The 18,478-nt window shown below is 40.9% G+C and overlaps 2 protein-coding genes across 2 annotated transcripts; one reads left to right on the forward strand and one right to left on the reverse strand.

Annotated features, from left to right (window-relative positions):
• Window positions 1-4,529: 4,529 nt before the first annotated feature.
• sprtn (SprT-like N-terminal domain) lies at window positions 4,530-9,363 on the reverse strand. Its single transcript, XM_005737222.1, has 5 exons — window positions 8,550-9,363; window positions 8,316-8,415; window positions 7,985-8,113; window positions 6,329-6,611; window positions 4,530-5,655 (listed from the first exon to the last, which is right to left on the reverse strand). Exons 1-5 carry the CDS (start codon window positions 8,879-8,881, stop codon window positions 4,634-4,636), a joined length of 1,866 nt encoding a protein of 621 aa, XP_005737279.1. The 5' UTR covers window positions 8,882-9,363; the 3' UTR covers window positions 4,530-4,633.
• A 264-nt stretch (window positions 9,364-9,627) lies between these two features.
• On the forward strand, window positions 9,628-14,600 carry exoc8 (exocyst complex component 8). The gene is made up of 4 exons (XM_005737223.1): window positions 9,628-10,931; window positions 11,907-12,160; window positions 12,593-12,841; window positions 13,237-14,600. Exons 1-4 carry the CDS (start codon window positions 9,779-9,781, stop codon window positions 13,639-13,641), a joined length of 2,061 nt encoding a protein of 686 aa, XP_005737280.1. The 5' UTR covers window positions 9,628-9,778; the 3' UTR covers window positions 13,642-14,600.
• Window positions 14,601-18,478: the final 3,878 nt, after the last annotated feature.

Below are 18,478 nucleotides of genomic sequence, written 5' to 3' on the forward strand. Positions count from 1 at the left end.
ATCCCTCAAGCTTGAGCAGTGAGGACTGGGAGCTTGAGGGTCCTGCACAGTATCTTAGCTGTTACCAGGACTGCACTCTTCTGGACAGAGATCTGTGATGTTGTTCCTGGGATCTGCTGGAGCCACTCGCAAGGCTTGGGAGTCACTGCACCTAGTGCTCCGATTACCACTGGGACCACAGTTACCTTCACCCTCCACATCTTTTCTAGCTCTTTCTCTGACCCCTTGGTATTTCTTAAGTTTCTTGTGTTCCTTCTTCCTGATGTTGCTGCCATTCTGTATCACTACATCGATTACTACGGCCGTCTTCTTCTGCTTCTCTACCACCACTATAGCCATTACCATTTTGTCTTTCTATATCTGGAAGTCCTACAGGATCTTAGCTCGGTCATTCTCCACCACCCTAGGGGGTGTCGCCCACTTTGACCTCGGGACTTCCAGGGCACACTCGGCACAAATGTTCCTTGGTAATGGTGTTCCATGTATGCCCTGGCTGCTATCATTTTGCACCCTTCTGTTATGTGCTGAATTGTCTCAGGGGCATCTTTACACTGCCTGCACCTGGGGTCTTGCCTGGTGTGATAGACCCCAAAACCCAATGGATCTTGTACTTAGAGTACACAGCTTGGTCAGCCTAGCCTTGCAGACTTAGCTGACTGCTCAGTCTACCTGGTGTTTTGCTGGTGTTTTGCGCCTGCTAGACCGAGCAGTCAGTATAGGTATACAATACAATATATATATTATATATTAATGTATGCGATATATATGAAAACATTAAGAAATTAACTTATTAAGATACTCATGTGTCCCTACACTAGAAAGATTTAGCATCATGAAGAATAGAAATATATTAAAAGAGTGTATTTAACTCGGAAACAAGTACATTTCAGAACATTGGACAAGCTGTCACTGCTGAGATTATGAAATATTTTTAACCACAGACGTTCTAAGTGACAGTTGATGAAATGGCAAAAGCTGTTAAAACAGCAGTTCAAGAGTAAGTTTAAACAGATTTGATTTCTGCAGAGGGATTACTTGCACCTCTACATGAAACAATAGCTCTTAAACAAACAGCAGCCAACAGGGTGACATTGCACTGAACTTGGAGCTTGTCTGGAATGCATCACTGTCAGGGAGAAACAACAGACCTGAAAGGAAATAATGTGCGTGTGTGTGGGGGTGTGTTTGCAGGAATTCAGCTCCCTATAGCGTGTCAATGTACAGAAGTTCAGGAAAGAGGGCTGGCCTGGACTAACAACTGCTGTCATGGATTTTTCCTCTGCTCAGAGGCCCTCTGCGGTGGACGGGGTGACTGTTTCCTCCCTGTGACAAACGGGAATGGAATCAGACCGAATTACAGTAACTGCAGTGGCAATATTCTACACAGTGGTATTATAAATGAAACACACACACATAACACACACACAATTATAAAAGGTTTGGAAGCCACATTAGCAATAAATAGCAATAAAAACTCAAAGGCTGGTCGGATAATACCACAGCTCAGCTTTGTTTACACTACATCGTCCTGTTCTGGAGCTGCTAGAGTGATTAAACAGCCTCTTTCTGTTCTAACAAAGACAGGAAACAGTGAATCTAATATGACTTCTTAGAGCTGCTTTCAGATCTTCCATAACCCCTACACTGCTGTTGGCAAATTCACTTTTAAGGATAAAATAAAACAAACTTAAAAATCAGACCAAATTCCAAAAGTGTCTTTAAACCAGCAGTATATACAAGCAGCTAAAACTGTTGTATAGTTTCGTGTATTTATGGGTTGCAACATTTGCACGCTTCTGTTTTTTTGAGTTCAATGTAAAAGATCCTGATATTTGTATATATCAGTAGATTTTCATTATAAACACTCAAAGAATCATATTTAAGAAGGATTTAAGAAGAAAACAAGACAGTGCTGAAAGGACTGTGAGCAAGTATTAGATCACCTTAACCTTATTAGGTACACCTTGCTAGTTCTGGGTCGGACCCTCTTTTGTCTTTAGAACTGCTTTGATTCTTCGTGGCACAGATTCAACAAGGTGCCCGAAACATTCCTCTGAGATTTTGGTCCATATTGACACGATAGTGTCAGAGTTGCTCCGGGTTTGTCAGGTGTACGTCCATGCTGCAGATCTCCCATTCTGCCACATCAGATTCCAGGCCATTTGATGTTATCCTGCTGGAAATAGGCGTCATGCGCCCAGAACTTGCCCACGCCTTTACATTACCAGAAGCAGTCTGAAAGTAGGATTGAGCCACGATTTCATGTTCCTTATGCCAAATTCTGACCCTACCATCTGAATCTTACAGCAGAAACCAAGTCTCATCAGAACCGGCAATGTTTTTCCTGTCCTCTGTTGGTGACCCTGTGCCACTTATGTCAGCTAAGACTCATGTCTTAGCTGACGTGAGTGGTGCACAGTGTGGTTTTTTGTTACTGTCACCACTCAAAGTTGGATGTCTTGCATGTTCACAGATGCTTTTCTGCATATCTTGGTTGAAACAACATATTTGAGATAATCTTGCCTTCACATCAGCTTGAATCATGTTCCTTTTATGTCTGTTATCAACAAAGCATTTCTGCCACTGGATATTTTCTCTTTTTCTAGCCATTCTCTATAAACTCTTCAGATGGTTGTGTGGGAAAATCCCAGTAAATAAACAGTTTCTGAATTACTCAGACCAGACCATCTGGCACCACATCCAAAGTTGCTTAAATTGCCTTTCTTCTTAATTCTGGTTGGTTGGTCTGGTTTGAACTACTGTATATTTTCTTTATCATTTTTACATAGCTAAAAGCATAGAGTTGCATCTTCAGTGGTGTTTTTAGTGTCAGCTGTAATTTGGCAATAACAAACTTCACCCCAATGAATAGAGTTTACCGTATTTTTCAGTAGAAGCTGTTGTGCATTCAAGTACAAGATTTTAGATATTTAAGCGTAGTAGTTTTTTGAGAATCAAATATAAAATCCACCCTTGCCTTTTTCCCAACAGTATTTCCTCTGTGCCTGTGGAGCCAGATGGCAATTAAAGCTGCAGCAGCAGACTGAGGTAATTGACATGCTGCTGCCGACATGCTTTGTTGACGCCCCTGGCATTGCTCCAGTCTTTCCTGCAGGAACAGGAGGGCGTAGTCATGATCAGCAGCTGGCCTCACGCTGCCTGACCTCTGCCCTAACCCTCTTCTCCGTCTTTCTGCTTACCCACCAGCTCTGCTACACCCACTTGTCTGTCTCCCGTTCTCTCTCTTGAGTATGACTAAAGCGTTTGTGCTATCTAAAAAAACCCAAACTATCCAGAGTACTTTTGATCCGATGGTTAAAGTGATCTGAAGTAAACTGCATTTAAGTAAATAATGTTAGTCTTACAAAACTAAAACATTTTCACTGGCGATCTTAATATAATAATGGTCAAAAGGACATTTGTCTGATGTAGGCTGAGGAAACAACTATCAGGTTAAATCTATGATTTACTCTAAGACATGCTTGATTAAATATTGACTTGTTGACACATAAATTGGTCTTCAGTGGTTTCTGTGGGGAAGCCTGTAAGGTTTGGTTTATGTTTCTGCTACCTTAACATGATTAAACTTTTCTTTTCTTGTTTTCACTGAAAAATCTTGAAAATTCATAAAGAAATTGACTGCATTTTATAGTCAATGTCCAAATACAGGGTTAAGTCTAGACACTAATCTAGTCTTCTCATCACTTGATCATCAAGCAAATAATACATCACACCTCATCTGTATTGTTTACTGCTAATCAGTATATGTTAGCACAGTGCTAAAAGCACAGCAAATACCTGATAAGCATTTAGCTCAAAGGGTACAAAGTTTAGATTTTTACCACTTTCTTCTGGATATTTAATCATTACACAAAACAACCGTTGAATACTGGCATTGAATTCACTCCACACTGAAATATTCAGTCAAACAGACCAATAAAAATATTTTACTTGGCAATTAAAACCCAAACAGATGAATAAAATATTCAGGTAGAAATCTGTAACGTTTTAGTCATCCAAGTATTTCTTGTACTGAGGATATCACTGGTGAAGTGTTTTACTGAGTAAATTCAAATGTCCTTGCACCACCTGACCCCGCAGGCTGGGTGCAGTGCAAATGTGATGACCTGCAGAAATAAATAGCTAGTAAGTGCGAAACCTGACTCCTACAGATCAGATCAGCAGAGAACAGACGGCGTCTCCTGTTGTCTGAAGGGCAGCAGATGCAGACCTGAGGTTTGGGGGGTGGGGGTACATCCCACTGCAGGAACCACAAATCAATAATATCCACTTCCAGAGGAGACAAAAATAGGTTTTGCAGGCTAAGACAAAACGGTTTCTGAATTCAAACCATAACCGGTAATATCACACTGACGTTCTTCCGCAAAACACTGCTGTCATAGTTTTCTAATGCAGTCCAGTTCAGTGAGGAATTTTGTTACAGCAGACATAAAGTCATGCAGTGAAATCGCAGAAGTAATCATAGTGTGATAGAAAGAAAAAAATCATTAAAATCACTATGCCACGTCTTACTGAACAAACAAGGATAAAATTTTATTGAACATCCAAAGTTAAGAAGTTTTAGTGCAACATCAAACTTATTCTGACTTTCTAAAAGTTATCACCTCCTTATTCAAGAGAGGCAGGAATCAAGATGCTCATTGATCTTTGACTCCTGGATCTTTGCTTGGCACACTGGACAACAGACCATCACTGCAAAGGAGGAGGGGGATGAAGAAGAGGAGGCAACACTGTGCAGTCCTGCTGAGGACTGCAGAGAAGCAGAAGAGGAGGGTGTGGTGGTGGCACTGGTAGTTCTCTGCAGCACTTCTGGTGATTTTGCCTTAATTGATTCCTTCGATGTTGCTGAATCGCTGCCTAAGGTCTTCTGGAAGAAGTCAAAGATGCTGGCAGAGCTGCTGCGGTCATCCCACGACCTCTGTCTTGGCGTCTGATTCCTACCCACAGCCGCTGATGTGCTGTCACTGTCAGAATTAGTAAAATACTTGGACTGTACAGGTCTTGAAGTGCTACCCTGGGATCCGGTTGTAACTACAGATGAGACCTTGGAATGGTTTGTTATGTCAGGGCTGGGACTGGGCGTGCTGGGAGAGGAAGTCAAATGATTATTTTGTTGTTTTTGAAATATAGAGGAGGCAGAAGCAGCATTTGTGGAAGACTTTGGTGATATCAGTGAGTCTCTTTTGGTCTCTGACTTCCTGAGGCTTGTGCTATTAAAAAGGTCGTCAATGGAACTCTGTTTGATCTTATCTCCTCCTTGGCTGCTACTACTGCTCTGGAATTTTGGCATTTTCACTGGTGAACCGTTTATGTTGACAAAGTGGCTCGCGTTGCCGACAGACCTCTTTACAGGTGGCTTTTTCCCCATGGAAGTGGATGGTCTGACTGAGGTAAAAGTGTTGGAAATCCCATTGGTCTTGTTAGAGTGAACAGGAGAGGAGACACTTTTAGTCGGGGACGATGGCGTGAAGAACTTCTTTGGGGAGGGGACAGGGTTGGACAATGGTGTTTTCACAACAGGAAGTGGTGGCCTGGAAGATGGCAAGGAAGACGTTGAGTCCTGAGACTTCCCCCCAAGGATGAAGCCTTTCCCACGAAATGGGATGATGTTCCTTATATCCTGTGATCCAGAACCTGGGACAGGAAATGATACAATTTAGAGTCAGCCATGCAATGTATTTAAATCCAGTAACTTAGTTCAAGTGGACGTGGTTTGCTTTTTCTTTAATTTCAGTTCTTATATTATATCTTTTTATATACAAGACCAGAGTTTCTGACAATAAAGTCAGTTCATTTAGATGCTCTAAATCAGGGGTGTCATACTCCTTTCACACTGTGGACCACATACAGTCCACTTTGATCTTAAGTGGGCCTAACCAGTGAAACTCCTTTTTCTGAAAGTGTAAAGAAGTTAATAATATTATTATTATTACTATTATTATTATTATTATTAATTGTGTAGTAATTACACACTTAATGTTTCCAAAGCTGTCCAGTGGGTAAGCCTAGAGTCTCTGAGGGGCCAATTCAGTAAATACCATTCTTTATATTTCTTGCATGTTCTGTAGCAGGGGGTCATTTGATTTAAATTGATTTTACATGCTCAAGTTACTCAGTGGAAACAATCTATTCACAGTTAAAAGCGGTCAGGCATAAAAGCATGACATGACTGTTGTTTTGAGGCTGTCACAGAAAATTAAGAACATTTTTCATTGAGGTTTAAAATGTTTGAAATATGAACAAGATTTTCTTGTTTGTTGGTACAATGTTTTAAAGCTTAATACACAGGCGTGTACGGGCATGTTACCTGTAGTCGTACTTGAAGGCTTGCCACTTCCTGTGGCCTTCTTCTCTGAGGTCTTGCTGGTTTTTTTGCATTTTTTGCCATATCCTTCAGGCTCCTTGATTTTGGTGTATGTGCCACCACATGTTCTCTGGTGATCCTCCCACCAAGGGTCCAGAGAAGAAGGAGCTCTATTCATGGCCCTCTTCACGTAGCCAAAGTAGGGTTTACGCTTCTGGCAGGGCCCATCACACCGCCACCAGTGCTGCCGGTACACATCAACCTCATCGTGGAAGCTGTGGTAGATCTGATGAAAGAAAGGAAAGATGGGAAGACATAAGTTTATGAAAATGGGCATGGATGCCAAACATGACCAATCCAGCCCAATAGACTGGTAAATTGACTGATTCTTACAGCTTTTCTACTCTCCCGGAGTACTCAAAGCGCTCTATAAACATGCCACATTCACCCAATCACACCCATTCTCACAAGCACCATCTCGATACTGAGATTCCGATGGGAGCAACTTGGGGTAAGTGTCTTGCCCAAGGATACTTGATATGCAGACTGGAGGAGGCAGGGATCGAACCACCAACCTTCCAATCAGCAGTGACCTGCTCTACCTCCTGAGCTACAGCCACCCCAATGAATGGGTTTACAAAAAATTGCTGTAGAAGCATTAACAATTGAAGGTTTTCTAAAATAAAAATCCAGCATGAAAATGAACGAAGACATGAATGCATGTAATTTTGAGCTTTTACTGATTTCTGTTGTCTCTTCAGGATGGAATAATGGTACAGCATTCAAAAACAAGAAGTGGATGTCAAAGTTTGAATTTATTTTGGATTTCCTCTAATCCTCAGTGTCAAGCTCAAATATATACATGCATTCACTTAAATATTTTAATAATTGCTGGTGGAGGTTCTACAATGTCTTTTAACTTTTAACCCCTTAGCAGTCCTACAAATTTACAATTAGTCCCCTAAACCATCCAATGTACCGTGGGCGGTACGTCCGACTGCTAACAGGTTAATAAATGTACTAACTTCTTGTTAGTGATCACGATTCGCTCCAAATGGTAATTTTTCTTTGCCAGGACTCGCTGGACTGACCAATACTCAGAGCAATACGAAAGGCCAAGACACTTAGATAACTCTCCATCTTAGATTTTCACAACTTTGGATGTGTCACTGCTTTGGCAGGGTCTGGAAAAAGACCCAAACTATCATCCTGAGATGAGAGGAAGTGAGTTTTAAATGCCAACAGGAGTGATCAAATATCCAGCCAGAATTACACCAGAAGCTTGTTAATGGCTACCAAAAACATCTGTTCAAGGTGCAAATTGCTAAGGAACATTTAACCAAATACGAGTGGGATTGTATGTTTAGATTTGGGCCTATATGCAGTTTTGATCCAGTGTGGATTAGAGAAAATCCTAAATGAATTCAAATGTTTCTTGATTACTTTGCTGTTCAATCACTGCACCCTGAACAGCAGTTCAAACAAATCATTAAAAGCCTCAAATTCCCATGACATTCAAGCCCATGATGCCTATATGTAAACTTCTGAATACAACTGTAAATTTGAAGGTTTGTATGTATACGTGGTCCACAAAACAGAATAAGTTTGAAAATGTCTCTTATGGGACTACCAGTTCAATGCTCAAGAACATACACTTACAGTGATCTTGGTCCCACTGGCTTTGTTGATCCGGTTCATGTGTTTGCAGAACTCAGGTCCGTGGCCATCTCTGTCCCGGTTATTTTGTGTCACAAACAGGAGCGCGTGAATCATTTCATGGAGAAGGGTCTGTGGCAACCAGGGAAAAATAAACTGATTAAGAACATGAAAATTGTCCTCTTTTACAAGGATTACAAGCTCTAATCTATCACACTGTCACACATTCACTGCTGGGGTTAGGAAGGTAAAATGATAGATGTATAAATTTCATCCCCTACAACAAGCTCTTTCCCAGTGTTTCTGATGTGAATGGTGTTCAGGTCGACCTCACCTCTACCAGGTCTTTTCTGGGTCTAAGCTTCAGCAGAGGCTCACTCAGCCTGATTGAACATAGTCCACCTCGACCCTCATAAGAACAAACTCCAGCACACCTAAGAGAGAAAAAAAAAGAGAGGAGCAGGACACATTACAGACATGCAAAACCAAATCCCGCACAAAAATCAAAGGTGTTATTGTGTAGACAACTTTGTGGGAGTTAACAAGAACAAAAACATGCATGACTTACAACGTCATTCTCGAGCTCCACTTCACCTCCACACCGCTAAGTTTACCCCAGAAGAACATGTCATTGAACTCCAGAAACATAGCCCTGACGTCGGGGTTAGGGTCAAGCATCTCCCAGGACTCGTCCACAATGGACATTGGCCTCTCAAGCTGGGGATTCGGTTTCCAGTAGGGAACAACATCGCTACCACCTCCAGCTACCTCCACTCTCCGTTTCTTACTGCTCGGCCCGAAACTATCATCTACAGTACCACTTGATGAAGATAATAAAGCCTGGTATTCCTGATCAAACTGCTCCTGCAGCCGAATAGCGAGCAGGAAATCCTCATCCATGACAAGAGAGAAAAGTTTTGTGGTTGTTTTGATGATATTTGTTGTTATGTTATTTGTTTTTAGTTAGCTTGTCAGCGCCAACTAGCTAATGCAGTTTGTACAGGTCTCAAACAGGCGGTAGCATTACGTCGTCCCAAAATGTAGTCTGACAGATTACCAATACGTCCAAATACTTTCTGTCATGTAACTTCTGTCATGAAATTTTCAGTGACATTTTCATATTACTAACCGTCAGACCAAAGCTAGTGCGAAGATCCGTGTGCCAAGTCTGTCACAATAGGAAAAAATAAATTCCGGTACAGGTTTCAAAGTAAAACAATTAAGTAGTTTTAAACGACTAAGTAAGTTTTAAGTAAAAGCCTGTTTTCAATATGGCTATTTTCTTTGTTGTTTTGATGTATAAGTTTAAAATATCAAACTATCTGCATATGCGTTCTGTAGCATCTACTAATATTTTTTTTCTAAAATGGAACATTCTTTCAATCATAAAATGCTATATCCGGTTTAGTTTTGCCTAACTACCATAAACTCGATTATGTAGTCAAGCAACGTCTTTGCAATGGATTATGGGAACTGTAGTGTTGTTCATTTCAAGTAGTTTCCGCCAGTTAAATAAATAAAAGCAACACGGCTTTCTAATATAAATCATTAACATATGTTAAATTATATTAAAAAATAAATATAAGACCCATTATGAACGACCTATGATCATTTAGATTTTTTTTGATTGTTTTATTATTTTTTTGTATCCCGTGACGTTCCAGGGTGTCAACTTCCTGTTTAGGCTACAAGCGGATATGAACGAAGGAGCCGCCTCGATGAACTGTTTCTCTGTCCAGTTTTTTCTACATTTTCTCAACAATTTATCTCAATAAGTAAACAGTTACACGGCAAAAGATGTCGGAAACGGGGAACCGACTACGGAAGCAGCTCGAATCGCCCAATTTCGACCCGCAAAATTACGTCAAGCAGCTGTCACAGCAGTCCGATGGCGACAGGGATTTGCAGGAGCACCGACAAAAAATCCAAAACCTTGCCGACGAAACGGCTCAAAATCTGAAGAAAAATGTTTACAAGAATTACAGACAGTTCATCGAAACAGCCAAAGAGATTTCCTATCTGGAGAGCGAAATGTACCAGCTGAGCCACATCCTGACTGAACAGAAGAGCATCATGGAGAGTATCACTCAGGCCCTGCTGTCCACAGATAAGGATGAGACGTCTAAAGAGATGCAGGCAGCTTTTCCCAAAGAGACTGAGGAGGTGAAGCAGAGGACCCTCACCTCACTGCTGGAGAAAGTGGAAGGGGTTAAAAACATCATGGACACCCCAGGCAGGCACCTTATCTACAATGGGGACCTTGCAGAGTTTGATGTTGACAACATGTCCCCCATTCAGAAGGTGCACGCTTTCCTGATGAATGACTGTCTGCTGATTGCCACCTGGCTGCCTAACCGCCGTGGCACGGTTAAGTATAAATACAACGCTCTGTATGACCTGGAGAGCTTTGCTGTGGTTAACGTGAAAGACAACCCACCAATGAAGGACATGTTCAAGATCCTAATGTTTCCAGACAGCCGCATCTTCCAGGCAGAGAACAGCAAAGTTAAGAAAGAGTGGTTGGAGATCCTAGATGAAACCAAGAAAAACAAAGTCTCCAAAGACAGGCATAAGAAGGAGGAGGAGGTCCCCACTTCTCCTGTTAGAGCTGAGGTATCCACCAATCCTTTTGATATGGATGATGAAGAAGACACGGTTGATGGTGAGGAGAGCGTGAATCTTAGCCTTGAGTGGATCCAGGAGCTGCCAGAGGATCTGGATGTGTGCATTGCCCAGAGAGACTTCGAGGGTGCTGTTGACCTGCTGGACAAGCTCAATGAGTATCTCAGAGATCAGCCTGTCACCCCGAAGGTTAAAGAGCTTAGGGGGAAGGTGGATGAACGTGTGCGGCAGCTGACAGAGGTCCTGGTGTTTGAGTTGTCTCCAGATCGGTCACTTCGTGGCGGTCCTAAAGCAACCCGGCGGGCTGTTTCCCAGCTCATCAGACTAGGTCCTTTTTTTTAAAATCAAAAATAACAAGCTTGCACACATCACCAAAACAAATAACACCTGTCTGCTATGATCTCACTTTATATTCAGTGTATTCACAGTAAGGATGTGCTCAGCCCTCTCACAGGGTTTCCACAATTCACTGTTCATTATTCAGGGAGTTTAGCTCATTCTCTTCCATCATTTGCATGGACTTGACTTTCAAATTGCTTGTTGTCCGAGTTCGACCTTGGATGCAGTTAAAGTGTAATTTTCAGACAAATAAGCTGTGCTTGCGGTGATCTGTATGTATTCACTGTTTTTCCCCTCATCTTCAGTCAAGGTGAATATTCTCAAACTACTTAATTAAGAAAATAACTTTCCTATTCAGAGCACTAAGAGAACTAACCTCATGATAGTTTATATATAGTTTACTATTTATTTTTTGTCAGAACTGTTCTTGAATGACCGAATGTTATAAAACCTTAGAAATTTGTATTTTGCTTTGGTGCAGAACAGCTTCGAGTGGATCCATTTTTAATTATGCCCGAATTTTGCAAACAGACTCCCACACACTGACTGATTTGCAAAAACATGTTTATTTGCAATTTTTCAGTACTTGACCTTTTTCGGGCAAAACATTACCCTTTAGCAGGAGTATGTAGGGTATAAACCTCTTTTAAAACTCAATCAAAAGGAAAGAGAGAGAACATTTTGTCTCCTGTCACTACACTCCCAGGTATTCTTTATGTATTCAAGGAGAGTTTGCCATCCAGTTTACTTTTTTTCCCCATTAAGCTTAATAGGTTTCAAGACATATACTAAAAACATACCAGAATCAGCTGAGAAATAGCTACACATGTTGTACATTTACAGTCATAAATATAAAGGCCCTCAGATTCCCATAATGCATCACACTTTGCATGTATTTGCAAAAATACAATGTAATTGCCATGAACATCTGTACTGTCTCATCACACAGTCATCTGTGTTTCAGGCCAGTCCACCAAAGCCTGTGAGCTCTTTCTGAAGAACCGCGCTGCTGCAGTGCAGACTGCTATACGGCAGCTTCGCATCGAAGGAGCCACGCTGCTCTACATCCACAAACTCTGCAACATATTCTTCACCAGCCTGCTGGAGACGGCCAAGGAATTTCAGATGGACTTTGCCGGGAACACAGGCTGCTATTCTGCCTTCGTGGTCTGGTCCAGATCAGCCATGAGGATGTTTGTGGACGCCTTCAGCAAGCAGGTAGTTAAAATGTCAGATGATAAAACCCTAAAATGAGTAATAGGTACGTCCCCTATGATTAGAAGATATGTAACATCTATCATTTGTATATTCTGCATTGTTTATAGCTAAAAACATACTAAGCTACTGAGACACGATGCAATATTTGTGTGTTCCGGTGGTGTTCTTAGGTATTAATGGTTTAAAATATGCAAATAACCAACAATGTGTTTTGGTATACAGAGGATAAGCTTCTGGATCTCAGGTGTATAAAAAAAGTTGAGTTGTTTTAGTAATAAAAAAAGCCATCTGAGAAGGGCAAAGAACTGAAAAGCATTGCTGCAACACAAGAGGATCTCTTAATTGGCAGCCAGAGCATGCAGCGTGCAAGTTAAAAATTATGGTTGTATGGTTTTCTTAATAAAGTAAATTTTTTTATTTCCTCGTTGCTAGGTGTTCGACAGTAAGGAGAGCCTGTCGACAGCAGCAGAGTGCGTTAAAGTGGCTAAAGAACACTGTCAGCAGCTCACCGAGATCGGCCTGGACCTGACCTTCACCCTGCAGTCCCTGCTGGTCAAAGACATCAAGGCAGCGCTCCAGAGCTACAAAGATATTATCATCGAGGCCACGAAACACAGAAACTCTGAGGAGATGTGGAGGAGGATGAACCTCATGACTCCTGAGGCTTTGGCTAAACTTAAGGTGGATCTGAATTATTTCTGTTTTGTCTCTTGGTTCTTATGGTTTCTCACTCACTCTTTTGTTTTCTTCAATTGTTGATTGTTTAATTGTTTTTAACCAAGAACCTCCTAAATTGAGTAACAGAAAGCAAAGCTTTGATAATCTGGGATTAATCTGCTTAAATGATTCAACTGTTGAAATTTTTCCACTGTGAACCTTTAAAGCTCCTTTTTATATAATTTCATATTTTGGGGGTTTTGCATGCTTAATTATGTTGTAATTTCTGGACGCAGGGATTTTGGCTTGTGTGCTTAGAGCTTCTGTTACAACAAATGCTGAGGATTTCATATGAAAGCTGCCACAAATCACTGTTTTCCTTTACCTGCTGCAACATTAACATATTTATCTTTCTGCAGGATGAGATGCGCAGTTGTGGCATTAACTTTGAGCAGTACACAGGTGATGACTGCTGGGTGAACCTGAGCTATACCGTCGTGGCCTTCACCAAGCAGATGATGAGCTTCTTAGAGGAAGGCCTGAAGCTCTACTTCCCTGAGCTGCACATGGTGCTGCTGGAGAGCCTGAGGGAGATCATCCTGGTGGCCGTACAGCACGTAGACTACAGCCTCCGCTGTGAGCAGGACCCTGAGAAGAAAGCCTTTGTCATGCAGAATGCCTCCTTCCTCCACGACACCGTGCTGCCGGTGGTTGAGCGGAGGTTTGAGGAGAGCGTGGGGAAGCCGGCCAAGCAGCTGCAGGACCTCAGGAAGAGCACGAGGCCGGTACGAATCAACCCCGAGAGCACCACATCCGTAGTCTGAGACCGACAGGAACTTCTGTGGCTTGAATTGAGGCGCAAGAATGGCGGCCATGAAACACCTACACACTCTCTAAATGACTGTTCTTGCAATTTCAACTCCCAATTTAGAAATAAACATAGCACCTTTTGGTTGTTTTTATGCTGCAGGACAGGAAATCACTGGATACATCACGGAAAAGAGTCACAATAGCACTGGAATAAGACAACTTAAAGTGCCCATATTATAATCATTTATAGGTTTTTAGTTTTAGTGGTTCATCAGAATTTTTTTCCTCAATATTTTTCTCATACTGGCTCCAAATAAAGTCCAGCCTGCTTTGATTTATCAGCCTATCCAGTCAAAATGAGAAATGGTTTTCTTGCCATAACCTTACAAATAGAGACACAACACTCAGTAAGAAAACCCACACACATTTCAACCAGAACTGGAAACAAGGCAGCTGTTTGTTCTTTTTAAGGGCAGGTCACACTAGCCAATAGCTAAGGTGTTGCACTAATCTGATACAGATAAATCACAGATGAAAACCTGGATCACAAATGATGTGCTCCAGGCAGTGGGAGAAAATAACCTGCATTATCCTAAACTTTTGTAACTTTGCAAATGTTTTACATGCATAAAAAAATAACCAACAGCTAAACTCAAAATGCATAATGTATTAACAGTGATTATTGACACGTGATAACTAAGGAGACTAAGCTCTTCTGAAAGAGGTGCAATGATTGTGTGAGGCTGATGAATCTATTGATCAGACAAACACACTATAATTACCATGATGGCTAAAGATCATTTTATTTGAAAGTTTAATTTTGAGGCTACTTATTCGACCGTTATTAGACACTAAAGTATTCAAGCACACAAGGACTTGATTAAAAGGGATGACTGAAGTGAAATGCACTGCTAAATGTTTTCTGTTATTCAAAAATAACACACGGAAATGAATAAAGATCATTATGCACAGAGTTCTCATTTTATCAATGATGAAGATGTTTAATTCATTTCAGTTTTATTTATATATCATTAATTGACAACAACAGTTGGGCCAAGGCCGTTTCTGTTTCAAGTTAAAGACCCTACAATATTAGAAAGAAACCCCAACAATCCCACAACCTCCTGTGAGCAAGCACTTGGCAACAGTGGGCAGAAAAATCTCCCATTCAACAGGAAGAAACCTCTGGCGCCATCTGCTGCCACTGGTCGGGGGTAATGGGGAAAGAAAGAGCAGAGAGACCGGACAAAAGGCAGACTAGGAGAGAGAGCTAGAGATGAATAATAAGTAATGATTAAATCCAGTAGTGGTGTATAAGGACACAGAGAGTGAAAGGAGACACGTGAAGAAGAAACGCTCAGTGCATCATGGGAAGCCCCCCCCCCACCCAGCGTCCAACTGACCGTAACCCTAAAGGAAAAGTTTAAGCCCAAGCATTAAAGTAGAGAGGGTGTCTGTTTCCCAGATGCAAAACTGAGTGCTGGTTTCATGGTAGAGATTCACAACACAGAAGCATTTTACTTCTGCTATGAAGGAATACAATTTATCTGCATAACATTTTCATTGTAACAATAAAGTAAAGCATCTAAAAGAAGCAGATGGTGTGTCACTGGGGGGAAAAAAGTATCTTAACATGAATTGTAAAACAGTAAAAATGCCCGAGGGCATTTTTAAATGAAATGAAAGAAGTGTTGTTCTTGCTGTACTAAGTGAAACTGAGTGCAACACGGTATGGTGTATTTTCTCATCTTCTAATTTTGGCTGGCATGTTTGCTCAATAACTCAGCAGTGTTTCATCTTTTCCTTTTTTGTCCATGGTGCATAAAAGAAGCGCTCCCTATCAGCAACCTTTCCTTACAGCAAACGGTTTTACTTTTCATGTAAAACTGTAAAACTGTTTGCTGGGAGTCTTGTGAAAAACACAAGTTTAGATAATAATAATGGTACCCATTAGCATATAGTAATGTAAAGCAGATTAATGTAACAAATATTTAACATCAGTTGGTGTGAGCCTGCTTTAATAGAAAAGGCTCACAGTTACTACATTAATAAATCCCTCTGTGGTCTTTGCTGCCATTTTTAGATCATGTTCGCATCAAATCTCTTTCTCTATTAAAAGAAATACTATTCAGTACATTAAGATTCAAAGGACTAATCATTTTTCTGCACAACCCCAGCCATTTGAATATATATACCTCTGTGATGCCATGTTATATAGATGTCGATATATACTGCATACTAGGTGTGTCTGCTGTTTTCAAACTTGTAGCTCCAAGGCATCAGGCAGCAGCTGTTGTTCACCTCCAAAAGATTTCTGCAGTTTCAACATGCTGATAACTGTGAAATGTGTGGTGCAGGTAGTTTAATAATCCTCATGCTCAGACTAGTATTTGCCAGACCAGTCATGATTTTTCTATATGACCCCATTCTACCTTATTTGATACACTTAGTGGAGGTCAAAAAGGATTGATTTTCTTAATGGATACAGAGAAGGGCTGGATTTATGTCAGCTGTATCTATTTTTCTGTGGTTATGCAAAACTAAAGCCTTATGGCATGTAAACTAAATTAAAACAAAAAAAAAAGACTTGATCATTGGGTTACGCTACATTGCCCTCTTGTGGCCGTTAGAATTAGGGGGGATTAAATTAAAATATAGTTGATTTTATTATAACTCAGTTTTTGAGCTTCTTGGATCAAGTTTTGGCAGTCGAACCGTTTATGAACACAGCTCAACAGTTTAAGTGTTAAACTTTAGTTTCTGGGCAACATCCTAAAATCCAACAGTGACAAAGTGTTCAAGAAACATCAGTGAACATAAATCTGTTTGACTGCTCTTCCTCCTGCAGTAAAGCCGGTCTGGTGGCACTACCGTAATGACGAGCAGTTCTGTTAAAGTGTTTCCCAACAGTCACAGAGTCAACGAAAACATGACAGCTGATATTTTTAGATGCGATTGAGCACATGATTGTTCTTTCTGCTTCACAGCTCATCTCATCATAATCACTGATGTGATCGAAGGCTCGAGGAAAGCCTCAGCTTAGGGAAGAGGCATCAGGCTGGTGGGATTATTTGAGGGAATTCAACCAGTCAAACTATAAGTGAATACAAAGCACGTCGTTCACGAGACGAACAGATAATAGTTTGCTTCTTTTTCAGTAAATGGTGTTGCGAAGATATTGATCTCAAAATTTCAGCTATTAAGTAAAATTTTGACCTGCTTATCTTAAAATTTTGAGATAACACAAAATGTTGATATTAAACCAAGAATTTTGACTTAGATCATTTTTTTCTTTTTAGTGGGGGAAACAAACTTCTCTAGTGACAAGTACAACCTTAATAACTGTAAATCCTATATTAACATTTATATTAAGAAAGGGTCAAGTAATGATTTCTAATATGAACTGGGTTGATTAACGTGAGCAGCCCACAGAGACCCTCAACTCTACAGTTCCTTTCTACAGAGATCTAAGTGTAATATTCCTACTGACTGTTACTGTACTGTGGTTGAAATAAGTGATAGCTCAAGTTTGAACTGAAGCAGCAGGCAGATTTCTTTCAGACACAGAAACCTGCTGTCCAAATTAAACAGCCAGATGTTTCCTTCAAGAGCTGGTGGGGGACAAAACTGAGATAAATGCTGAAATCGAATTTGTCAAATGTCCACAAACATAATATAAAAACCAACATAGCTCTGTTGATAACATGAAAATGTGGAAATAAATTGAAACTGACAAAGGTGATTCCCACCCACTCATCCATCTTCTTCCACTCATCACAGTGAAGCTCGAGCCTCAGCTGCCACATAGCAAAACACGGGGGTGTTGCAGGGCTGACACAAAGAAACAACCACTCACATTCACCCCTACAGCTAATTTAGAATCACCAATCTACCTAACCCCACTAACTGCCTGTCTGAGTACCCGGAGAGGACCCACTCGGCATGAAAATTCCACACAGGAAGGTCTCAGGCAGATTGGATAGTGGATTCAAACCCCAAACCTTTTTGCTGTGAAACAACAGTGCGAACCACTTCTCCACTCTGCCGTCCAGGTCTGATAGCATGATTCCCACCAATGTGGTACAAAAAAGAATCTGATTTTTATATTTTAGTAATTAAAGCAAGTTATTCATCTTCTTAAAATTCAGCTCAGATTAATTTTACATTAAAAAATCTTTTATGACCGCAGTGTTAGAAGAACGCAGTGCTCGCCTTTTTTTTTCTTCCTTGGAGAACAAATGTGTAACTGAAGATCTATTTTTTAGAGTAAACATCCTCGTGATGGATTATGCTGGAGTGAGGTTCTCTTCGGTGATAGTTAAAGGTTATGCTTGGCAATGACACTGCAGGATGTTCCACATCTGCAGAGATCTCTGCTTTAACGTGGCTGTGCAGATGCCCGCTCTCATTTCACTGCAGAGCAGATCTGAAACCCAGGTAATGGGATGCTAATTGGGCTAATAAATGGAAAAGCTGTCCCAGTGTGTCGGATTAATCTTGCTCCCCAAAGGACTTCAGTCATGCCCGCTGTCTAGTCAATTAAATTTTTAGTTAACACAAAAGACTAATGGGAAAAAACACAAAGGTTACCGGATCGAACTGGCTTCAGATGGTCCCTCATCCATTTTGAGCCTGCATGGAAACTCCTATTAAACTTAGTTTAATCCATTTTTATTGATTGCATGTACTTCTGCTATCACGTTTGATTTGTTTCAGACTAACAGGCAGAACAAATGCAGAGTATAGAGGCAGTCACAATAAATGATCCGCTTCAGCATTATCATTTGACATAATGATAGCAGTTACTGCCCTTGTATACTGGCAGAAAAGAGGCTCAGATGAAGAAAGTTT

The sequence above is a fragment of the Pundamilia nyererei genome, unplaced genomic scaffold (genome assembly GCF_000239375.1).
Source record: "Pundamilia nyererei isolate P.nyererei 1_Seehausen unplaced genomic scaffold, PunNye1.0 scaffold00074, whole genome shotgun sequence".
NCBI classification, from domain to species: Eukaryota; Metazoa; Chordata; class Actinopteri; order Cichliformes; family Cichlidae; genus Pundamilia; species Pundamilia nyererei.

Excerpts from the sequence above, each read along its gene's own strand:
- sprtn (XM_005737222.1), bottom strand. The coding sequence starts at position 8,881 with ATGGATGAGGATTTCCTGCTCGCTATTCGGCTGCAGGAGCAGTTTGAT. Across the intron at positions 8,114-8,315 it reads CCAGAAAAGACCTGGTAGAG|ACCCTTCTCCATGAAATGAT; the intron begins GTGAGGTCGACC and ends TGGTTGCCACAG. Across the intron at positions 5,656-6,328 it reads GCCTTCAAGTACGACTACAG|GTTCTGGATCACAGGATATA; the intron begins GTAACATGCCCG and ends TTCCTGTCCCAG.
- exoc8 (XM_005737223.1), top strand. The coding sequence starts at position 9,779 with ATGTCGGAAACGGGGAACCGACTACGGAAGCAGCTCGAATCGCCCAAT. Across the intron at positions 12,161-12,592 it reads TGGACGCCTTCAGCAAGCAG|GTGTTCGACAGTAAGGAGAG; the intron begins GTAGTTAAAATG and ends CCTCGTTGCTAG. Across the intron at positions 12,842-13,236 it reads AGGCTTTGGCTAAACTTAAG|GATGAGATGCGCAGTTGTGG; the intron begins GTGGATCTGAAT and ends ATCTTTCTGCAG.